At 37.5% G+C, this 11,232-nt stretch overlaps 1 protein-coding gene across 8 annotated transcripts in view; it reads right to left on the bottom strand.

Moving 5' to 3' along the window:
* Window positions 1-276: 276 nt before the first annotated feature.
* itsn2b (intersectin 2b) overlaps window positions 277-11,232 on the bottom strand; it is a 224,996-nt gene continuing 214,040 nt past the window's right edge. For all 8 annotated transcript variants that reach the window (XM_063035010.1, XM_063035019.1, XM_063035026.1 and 5 more), the window contains 2 exons: window positions 11,003-11,176; window positions 277-4,463 (listed from right to left, as the gene is read on the bottom strand). In XM_063035010.1, coding sequence (XP_062891080.1) covers window positions 4,306-4,463; window positions 11,003-11,176 — 332 coding nt within the window. In that variant the 3' untranslated portion in view covers window positions 277-4,305. The remainder of the gene's footprint in view (window positions 4,464-11,002; window positions 11,177-11,232) is intronic.

Raw genomic sequence — 11,232 nt, 5'->3', positions numbered from 1 at the left:
TATAAGAGAGATGTTACCAATTCTCACTGAGGTCAGACAAAACACTGGAATTTTTAATCTGTCTCTGCATAAATGAAGCAAATATTCTCTATCTGAAAAATATAATTCCCTCTCTATGTGTGGTTATACCAACCTTGATCATTTTCAAATCCTGGAATTGGTTTCATACCAATTTTGTCACTTAAGTAATAACATTTTTATCTGTATTCTTTCCAAAAAGCAAAATGCAGACCAGTTAATAATTTAAAGGTATCAATTTTATTGACATTTTACGGAATTATTAAACTGCAAACTATACAAAGAAATTCAATCTACAAAATATCAAGCAACTGATACCACAGTAGTGCAAAGAGATACTCTACAGCAGACTGCGTAGGAAAAGCAGTGGCATAAAATCACAGTAGAATTTTAAAAAAAAGTTTTACATGATTTAACAAAGCAAAAAAAAACAATTTACATGCCAAGGACTTTAAATATTAAACTGTAACTTCCAGTTTCAATCCCCTTTAAACTGTTAGTTTTCAACAATGGTAACAGTTTGGCAGTGGTTTGACTGAATTATCAAAGAGGTTTAATACCACACAGTGTGTTTTTCAGAACCCTTATAACAATTGCTCCATTAGATAGGAAAAATATTTGGCAAAATAGATATTCCCTGTTCCCTCATTTATAATATACATTTTTGCACTTGAGAAAATTAATTTATGCTGCAGAACTTGCAGCTGTTTTGAGTTTTTTTTATACATTCTAGCTTAAAGGTCAGTGATCAAAATAATGACAGATGCCATATGTGGCACATTCTGACAGTCAATGCCAATATCCTAGCAGCTGGGTCAACCGTACAATATTTGCTCTCAAGAAATCTGGTTGGGGGAGGTAAACATCAGCAGTATGTCATAGCATTTACAGAATCCTTCAGTAACATTTTTATTTGAAAGTACTTTTTTTTCTTTTAATCCTAACTGAGTATCATCTGCTAAAATGGCAAGAAATGTCTAATCACTGCCACACACAGGATAATTTTCAAACACTGCAGCAATCATATTACTGCAGAGGTGTCGGTAAGACTACCTCATGAATCTCAACCAATTGATGATCAGAGTCATTATTGCCAGTGGCCAGTCACTATTCTTAGATGAAGATGATAGTGGACAAGGAATGAAGTGAAAAGGACATAGCTTAAAAAGGAATGTTCCTCAATGTTGAGCTTGTAACGTTTTATGACTACAATCGATCCAAAACACAATAATATGTCTGTGGGTAGGTAAGTAGTAGTTGTTCAACATCACTTCTCAGTGAAAAGGCAGAGAGTAAAGAGAAGGCCAAGACATTAAAAGAAGCAAGTTTATACTTCTAATCACTCTTTGCTGGAATATAATTAATACCTGACCCAGCTCATAATGTCTTTCTTACACTTTGTCCTCCACAGCTATTCTTCACTTGGATGAGTTAATGTGATTTTTTTTTGAACCAGACTGCTCTTCAAAAATACCTTCAAGAATGGTAAATTAATTATGCCTCGGTAATCACATATGTGTAAGATTTCCATAGAAGTTCCCAAACTCCACCTGTAACCTCTCCAGGAAAACAAGCAGAACAGCTGTTTACCCTAATGTTTCTTCTAATCTTACATAAATTATCAAAAAGCGACAAATCTTCATGGACATTTAGGTGCACATCTGAGTTTGGATTTACAAGAAATATATTCAGTTAGTACACAATATTTTAGATTTTGCTCATGATCCATTTAAATGTTTAATAACACGCATGGTTTGTGACCAATCCTACCTGCTTCTTTAATTCACCTAAATGAAAGCATTCAATTTCAACAGGAAATTAAATAGTAATACTGAAATATCACTGGTTTTTAGTGGTTTAGATACCCATTTTATGGATTTTTTAAAATCATGGATCTCAAAAATATGGAAGATAAATATTTCTTTCACGTTATATATCTGCATTGAAGTCTGCTTCTATAAAGCAAATGAGGTGATACTTTTACTTCTATTGAAACACACTTCTGTCATTCCATGACTCCCTTTGAGGCAAAACAACCAAAAAACTAATCCCATAACTTTACATATATGAACAGTCAGTATTGTGGTTTTCATATGAAACTATTTGTGTCTTGCATGGTAAAATGGGAAATCCACATTACTAGAACAGAAAAGTCGCATGTATTGCTACCTGTGGCAATCATGCATGCTAAGATTTGAATTATTGTATCCTTTATTACACTTACAAATTACCATATAGAACACTTCCACTAAATCTGGCTAAACAATCTTCCAAAGCTCATAAAACAACAACGGGAGATTTTAAATAGTGTTCTTAAGGGCCTAAGCTGGAAAATGTAACTTTCTATTATTATACAGGTATTCTGATATAACTGAACACCACATTCACAGTACAGTGATACTAGCCTGCATTATCAAAATACAATACCAGCACCATTATAAAGTTAATAGCTTTTTAAATAAAAAAATAAAATTCAAATAGGAAATAAAAAATTGTATCAATAAGTTCAAGATATGTTTATAATGTTGGAATGAAGGTTACATGAATGATTTGAAAAACCACTGCACCTCTACAGGAACATAGGTTTATTTTACCACTGCTTATCTCTCATGAGTAGAAAACTTAAGAACAAAATCAGTTGAATTTAATGATCTTTGAGACTCCATAACATCAATTTAAAAAAAGGAGATACAGGAAATAATAAATTTTGGTGTATAAGCACAGTCTATGATCAAAAGAACTCTCTCTCTGCATTAATTTCAGAAAATGGAATTGGTCAATCAGCAAATGAGAGAGAGTTGGAAATTAATAGGTCTAACTATCCAAACTATAAATCTGTTCTTCCAAACCATTTTCAAATGTGCCAGACAATTTCAATTTTTTTTTACTTTGATATAACCATTTATTGTTGTTTTATCTTTAGCACATAAAAGTAATTTGCTGAAGATCTGATGAACTGTGATTTCTCAAGTAAAAATACAAGGACAATGGATGAAATATGGTTTCAGCCTCCCACCTGTTCTCTTTAATCATTCTCTCAATTTATCTATACAGGTTTTCTGGTAATTAGTTGAATGATGGCTTATATATATGAAATAAACATCTTAATGACTTGATCAAGAATGTATTTGTGCAGATATAAACAAATTATTAAGCTGGCATCTGAGAAACTAGTCATCAAATTTGGTCTGATTTAATACTTTCCTTTATAAGGTCTTAAATTTCAAAGTTACACCACTGAATGCAAAAATATTTTCATTACTATATAAAATCCACTGAATTTAACAAAATATTGGTATAGTTCCTATGTCCTTCCAGATATGACAAAATATTTTAATTAATGAATGACTACAAAAAATATTTTTTTCAGAAGCCTTTTGACTTACTAGCTACCTGAACTAAGGCAAAGAGGAAAGCTGTATTATGTACTACTAATTATAATCAAAACTAGTGCCAAGATAGACCTTTTCACGCACTGCATTTTTCATGTATTGGACAAATGCCTTTATACCATGTGACAAAAAGTTTCACAAAACTTTACTGATCCAGTTCACTAGCTAAGGCCCTCTCACGGATTTTAGCTCTTATAAAGAGTTTGCATCTCCAGCAAATATCCTGCATGCACCTTTCTAAAACTTGGTAAACGTTATCAGTTTTTCTTTTCACCAGTGATTCACTTGAAAATAAAGCTGAATAAATTTGGGCTTAAGCCTAGAATTCCATTCCATTCAAAATTGTTCTGAGAAGTAAACTTTAACAGTTACAAAAGGAAAATACAAGACAATTCAAAATATGCATGCTTTGGAAAGTACAATAGAATAAGTGAATGGCTTTTGAATTACTTGAATTCTTGATATTCATTACTTTCAAACAAAAGTTAAAAGTAAAGTCATTCTGCAGCTTGCCATGAGCAGTTCCAAGCAGGAAATAGGGTTGTCCTCAACAAGAGGGGAGGTAATCTGATTGGCTCATTGCCCAAACTGATGAAATCTGCATTATATTTCCTTAGTGATTTCTTGTGAACAGTTTTAGTGACAAGGAAACCAGACTCAGAATGGCAAAAAAAAAACTCAGCAAAAACTCATTATTTCAATCACAATGACAAGGCTGGAACCTAATTGGCTATGAGCATGACTGAGTATCACAGTGTATTTTGGTTGAGGTTTCATTTGTTAGGCTTTCTCGGGAATTCTAGAACAAACTGTTTCCAATTTTGCCATCCATTGACCAATGACACAATCTTACTCATTGAGCATTCAAAATTCACAAAATTTTGAAGCTTAAGCTTCAAAGTAATGTCTTCTGTTCATATAATTGAAGATCAAGACGCACCCATACCTCCCCTGTTGGCACTTCATGCAAAAGAAGGCGTTTTGTAGTTGGTCCTTTGCCTTCTTGCTCCTTTTTGATTGTTGCCACAGGGACCTCTGTCCGACCTAGGAAATCTGGCCAAAATAGATAAACCAGCATTGATGTTGAGAATTCATTTAATTCTATTGCTTTACACACTCCACCCTCAACATCCCTGATATTGTAAATTGTTGATTTCCATTATAGTATCGGTTTTGCTGATTCCAGCAGAAGTTTATTACAAGTTGGTAGACAGCTATATTTAACTCATACCTACCATAAATGCTGCCTGGGCAGGGCAAAAAGCATTATCAAGGATGCATCTCACCCTAACCATGGACTTCTTACTCTCCTCCCATCTGGTAGGCGCTACAGGAGCCTCCGCTCCCGCACCAGCAGGCACAGGAAGAGCTTCTTTCCTGAGGCTGTGGCCCTGCTGAACCTCACATCACAGCGCTAAGCAATATTGCACCCATATTGTACTGTCTCAGTACTTTTATATTTGTGTACTGTAGCACTTACTTTTTATTAGCAGTTATTTTGTAAATAACACTATTCTTTGCATTTCTGGTTAGACGCTAACTGCATTTCATTGGTTTTGTATCTGTACTCGGCACAATGACAATAAAGTTGAATCTAATCTAATCTAAAATCTTTCAGCAGATGTCACTGGATAATGAAGAACAAAAATCCTCACTGCTTTCCTAACAATAACCAAGAGGCACTAAGGCCAACTACACCACACTAGCTACCATCATAGCTCACTTGAGAACCAGAATAAAACATACGTTGTGTGGTTAAATTCTACAATCTATTTCGAGAACTATCAGGGAGTTCTAATTTTGTTTTATAACTTATTAAGAATGCTTCCTGATGTCCATACACACCGTAAAATGCATGTCACTAAAGTACAGTAACAGGCTTAAAGTAAAACAAGTAGTTTCAGAAGACACATTATACCTAGTTAAAACTTGTTAATTCATTGAAATGACACCCAAGAATCAGAATCGGGTTTAATATCACTGGCATATGTCATGAAATACATTGCTCTGCGGCAGCAGTACACTGCAATACAAAATAAACTATGTTACAATAATATAAATTTTTAAAAATAATTAAATAACTAATATAAAAAGAGAGCAGGAAAAAGAAAAAAAGTGAGATAGTGTACATTGGTTCATTGTCCATTCAGAAATCTCATGGCAGTGGGGAAGGAGCTGTTCCTAAACTGTTGAGTTGTGTCTTCAGGCCCCTGCACCTCCTCCTTGACAGTAGCAATGAGAAGAGGGAATGTCCTGGGTGATGGAGTCCTTAATGACAGATGCCACCTTTTTGAAGATGTTCTTGATGCTGGGAAGGCTAGTGCCCATGATGGAGCTGGCTGAATTTGCAACTTCCTGCAGCTTTTTTCCGATCTTGTGCAGAGGCCTCTTCATATCAGGCCATGATGCATCCAGTCAGTATGCTCTCCACGGTAGAAGTTTGTGAGCGTCTACGATGACATACCAAGTCTCCTAAAACTCCTAGTGAAATACAGCCACAGTCATGCCTTCTTTGTAATTGCTTCAACATGTTAGGCCCGGGATAGGTCTTCAGAGATGTTGACACCCAGGAAGATGAAACTGCTCACCCTTTCCATTGCTCTTCCCTCAATGAAGACTGGTGTATCTTCCCTTAACTTCCCCTTCCTGAAGTCCACAATTAATTCCTTGGTCTTACGACATCGAGTGCAAAGTTGTTGCTGCGGCACCATTCAACCAGTTGATCTATCCCACTTCTGTATGCCTCCTTGTCACCATCTTAAATTCTCCTAACAACAGTTGTGTCGTCAGCAAATTTACAGATTGTGTTTGAGCTATGCCTAGCCACACAGCCATGGATGTACAGAAAGAGCTGTGGGCTAAGCACTCATCCTTGAGGTGCGCCAGCGTTGACTGTCAGTGAGGTGGAGGTGTTACTTCTAGGAAGTCAAGGATCCAGTTGCAGAGGGAGGTATGGAGGACCGGGTTTTGGAGCTTGTTGATTAGAACTGAGGATACGATTGCATTGATCATGAGATGTAGTCAATAAACAGCAGCTTGATGTAAACTATTATCCAGGTGATACAAGGCGGAGAACCAGAGAGACTGCATCTGCTATAGACCTATTGTGGCCATTGGCAAATTGCAATGGGTGCATCTCCTTGCTTAGTCAGGATTGAAACAAGTGGAAACCTCTGACTGCAACAGAGAGAGATTGAAGATATCTTTGAAAACTCCCGCCAGATGGTTGGCACAGGTTTTCGGTGCTCTGCCAGGTACACCATCTGCACTTGATGCCTTGAGTTCACCACCATGAAAGAAGTTACGATATTGGCTTCCAGACAGAGATCACAAGGTCATCAGATGCTGTTGGGATCTGCACAGGTGTGGTTTTACTCTCCCTTTCAAAGTAGGCACTAAAGGAGTTTAGCTTATCTGGGAGTGAAGCCTTTCATGATGCCAGGTTTCACCTTGTAGGAAGTAATGGCCCGCCAACCCTACCAGAGCTGACATGCCTCCGATTCCTTCTTTTATCATCAATTTAATAGCACTTTTGCCCTTTAAATACACTTTCATAGGTTGTGCCTGGACTTCTTGTTTAGTTCTGGATCACCAGTCTTAAATATCACACGTCTAGCCCTCAGCATACTACGAATCTCCTGGTTCACCCATAGCTTTCGGTTTGGGTATATCCAATATGTTCTCAGAGGCACATACTCATCCACACAGGTCTTAATGAAGTCAGTGACAATTATGACATATTCATTCAGATCTGAAGATAAATCCCTGAACATTCTCCAGTCCACTGAATCAAAGCAGTTCTGTAGGCACGTCTCCACCTTCCTGGACCATACCTTCTTGGTCCTCACCACTGGTGGTCTTTATTCTCTGCCTATATGCCAGCAGAAGTACAGCCAGGTGATTGGACTTTCTAAAATGCAGGCATGGGATAGCATGCTAAGTGTTCTTTTTGGTGGCATGACAATGGTCAAGTGTGTTGGTTACTCTGATTCCACAGATGATAGGTTCTCCATAGACTTCTACAAGCTGGCCTAGTTGAAAACCCACAGAATAATAGGGAAGGCATCAGGGTACGCTGTTTCATGACTCTAATCATGGTGCTCAGCTCCTTCAGTGCCTGCCTGACGTTGGCCTGAGGTGGAATGTACACACCTACCAGGATGATTGCGATAAACTCCTTTGTCAGATAAAATAACTTGTGTAGCCAAGTTTCCATCAAACTCAATGTATAAGTTTGCTGATGACACAACAACTGTAGGCCGTTTCTCGGGTAATGATGAGTTTGAGTACAGAGAGGAAATTAAGAACCTGGTGGCATGGTGCGAAGACAATAACCTATCTCTCAACGTCAGCAAGACGAAGGAATTGGTTGTTGACTTCCGAAGGAGTAGCGGACGCACAACCCAATTTAGAACGCTGGTGCACAAGTGGAACAGGTCAAAAGCTTTAAGTTCCTCGGGGTCAATATTACAAATGACCTGACTTGGTCCAACCAAGCAGAGTTCACTGCCAAGAAGGCCCACCAGCACTTTTACTTCCTGAGAAAAACTAAAGAAATTTGGCCTGTCCCCTAAAACTCTCACTAATTTTTATAGATGCACCGTAGAAAGCAGTCTTCTAGGGTGCATCACAACCTGGTATGGAAGTTGTTCTGTCCAAGACCGGAAGAAGCTGCAGAAGATCGTGAACACAGCGCAGCACGTCACACAAACCAATCTTCCGTCCGTGGATTCACTTTACACCGCACGCTGTCCGAGCAGTGCTGCCAGGATAATCAAGGACACGACCCACCCAGCCAACACAGTTTTCGTCCCTCTTCCCTCTGGGAGAAGGTTCAGGAGCTTGAAGACTCGTATGGCCAGATCTGGAAACAGCTTCTTTCCAACTGTGATAAGACTGCTGAACGGATCCTGACCCGGATCTGGACTGTACCCACCAAATATCCGGACCGCCTCTCGGTTTTTTTGCACTACCTTACTTCCCATTTTTCTATTTTCTATTTTCTATTTATGATTTATAATTAAAATGTTTTAATATTTACTAATTTTAACTATTTTCAATATTTTTAATATTTAATATTTGTAATCCAGGGAGTGTGAGGCGCAGAATCAAATATCGCTGTGATGATTGTACGTTCTAGTACCAATTGTTTGGTGACAATAAAGTATAAAGTATAAATAGACAACTCTTGATTGCGGGATGTTCCAGGTTGGGTGAACAGGACTGAGATAGAACTGTCATATAAATGATGATGAAGTAGTTAATCATGAAACATGCTTCCCCTCCTCTATCTTTAAAAGACTGAACTATCCAGTCTTTGTGGAGAATCATGAAACCATCAGGCTGCAGCACTACGTCTGAAATAGCTGGAGTAAGCCATGGTTCCATGAAGCAAAGTACATAGCAGTTCCTGATATCCCTCTGGTACTGCAATCTTGCTCTGAGGTCTTCAATTTTATTTTCCAGAGACTGTACATTCACCAGCTGGGTAGTCAGGAGTGGCAGTCTAAAGCCTCTGCCTTTAATCATACCTGAACCTTAGTACACCTCCATTTTCTTAAAGGGGAACTGCATTCATCACCTGAGTCTGACATCCAGGGTCTGTCGATATTGAGGATCAATAGATTTTTTAAACATCTTAAAATCATGTTGCTTAATACAGTTCCCATGGCTATGACTCTGGATTTCAGCTGTAGTAGTCCTAAAGGTGAATATTTGATGATTCCTATCTGAGTTGCACGCAGAGTTTCTACTTATTGGCGCCATCCTCAACATCAATAAGTGCTGTAAGTCCAAGGTGACTATAAAAATAATGAACTATATTTAAATGCTTTGTTCATCCAAAGAATTTGAATAATGCCTATAATTAAATGGGAGGTTAACTTCCAACTTCGCTAAAGTCAATAGAAGAAGAAAAACTAGAACATGTTTGTAAATAATTTAACTGTTGGGTTGATGGTTTTTCACATCACTGGTTTGAAACGATAACATTCTCTTTCTATACGCAAGAGATTCCTCAGTTGTTGGTAATCCAGAGTCACATATACAAAATTCTGGAGTGTCTTGGCCTGAATTGTTGACTCTTTATTCCTTTCCATAGATACTGCCTCTCATGTACAGGGTAAATGGTAAGGCACTGAGGAGTGTAGTAGAACAGAGGGACCTGGGAATACAGATACAAAATTCCCTAAAAGTGTCGTCACAGGTAGATAGGGTCATAAGGAGAGCTTTTGGTACATTGGCCTTTAATAATCAAAGTATTGAGTATAAGAGCTGGAATGTTATGACGAGGTTGTATAAGGCATTGGTGAGGCCGAATCTGGAGTATTGTGTTCAGTTTTGGTCACCAAGTTACAGGAAGGATATAAATAATGTTGAAAGAGTGCAGAGAAGGTTTACAAGGATGTTGCCGGGACTTGAGAAACTCAGTTACAGAGAAAGGTTGAAAAGGTTAGGACTTTATTCCCTGGAGCGTAGAAGAATGAGGGGAGATTTGATAGAGGTATATAAAATTATGATGGGTATAGATAGAGTGAATGCAAGCAGGCTTTTTCCACTGAGACAAGGGGAAGAAAAAAAACCAGAGGACATGGGTTAAGGGTGAGGGGGGAAAAGTTTAAAGGGAACATTGGGGGGAGCTTTTCACACAGAGAGTGGTGGGAGTATGGAATGAGCTGCTAGATGAGGTGGTAAATGCGGGTTCTTTTTTAACATTTAAGAATAAATTGGACAGATGCATGGATGGGAGGTGTATGGAGGGATATGGTCCGTGTGCAGGTCAGTGGGACTAGGAAGAAAATGGTTCGGCACAGCCAAGAAGGGCCAAAAGGCCTGTTTCTGTGCTGTAGTTTTTCTATGGTTTTTATGTTGAGTTGTTGAATTCCTCCAGCTTTTTTTCTCTTTTTCTTCTTTCTCTCTCTCTCTCTCTCACTCACTCACTCGATGCTGTGCAGTCTGCTCAATACATCTGGCATACAATGTCTGTCTCAGTTAATCATTTAAAAAATATTGATCCATTACTGCTACGTTTAAGAAATTGACAGTTACCAATCTTATCTGGAAATGCATACAATTTAAATCATGTTAATCAGCACAAATATCACTAAAAACACATTTTATTATATTTGTTTATATGTTATTATAATAAATTTTACAATATACTATTAAACTCTGTTGTCTGTAAATAACTGACAAAAACTCAAAACCTAGTTGTTGGCTTTAAGTGGTGGAAATATGAATGTATTGGGATTGGAAATAAAAACCAAATTAAGTTCCATAGGAAAGATCACATATTGTTTTTTTTTGAGAATTGGGCAATTCCAATTCAAAAATGTGTGCAAGGTTTTATCACTATTGCGTTTTAAGAGGAATTCAAATTTCAAAGAACTAGTGAAGTGTCTTCTTAAGAATATCCATTCTTTTAATGTTTCTATAAAATACTTCAATTTTTTTCAGAATAATTGCTATGTCCTCATTAAAATTTGTGTTTATTGAGACTTGTTAGAAACTATTTAATATTCGTAATTTATTGTATGGACGCCGGTCTTTCTTTCTTGCTGGAAAAAATAGATAGTCATTACAAGAACTCTTACCATCGGGTGAAAATTGATCTCTTTCAAAGACTGTGATACACAATACATCCTGGTAAAGGTCCTTGATAAAAAACTGGCAGTTAAAGTTCCACTTTGGGTTCAAAGTGTCTGACAGAGTTCTAGTCGTGTAACATTGGGATCCCATGGTGACTTCACAGTAAGGATTGCTCTTTCCTGGTAATGACAGGGACAAACAAGATTTTTAAGTAATCTATTGTATAAAATATTCA

Source organism: Mobula hypostoma, chromosome 2 (assembly GCF_963921235.1).
Source record: "Mobula hypostoma chromosome 2, sMobHyp1.1, whole genome shotgun sequence".
Classification (NCBI taxonomy): Eukaryota; Metazoa; Chordata; class Chondrichthyes; order Myliobatiformes; family Myliobatidae; genus Mobula; species Mobula hypostoma.
The sequence above is the reverse complement of the archived record's forward strand: the minus strand, read 5'-3'. Positions and strand labels throughout refer to the sequence as shown.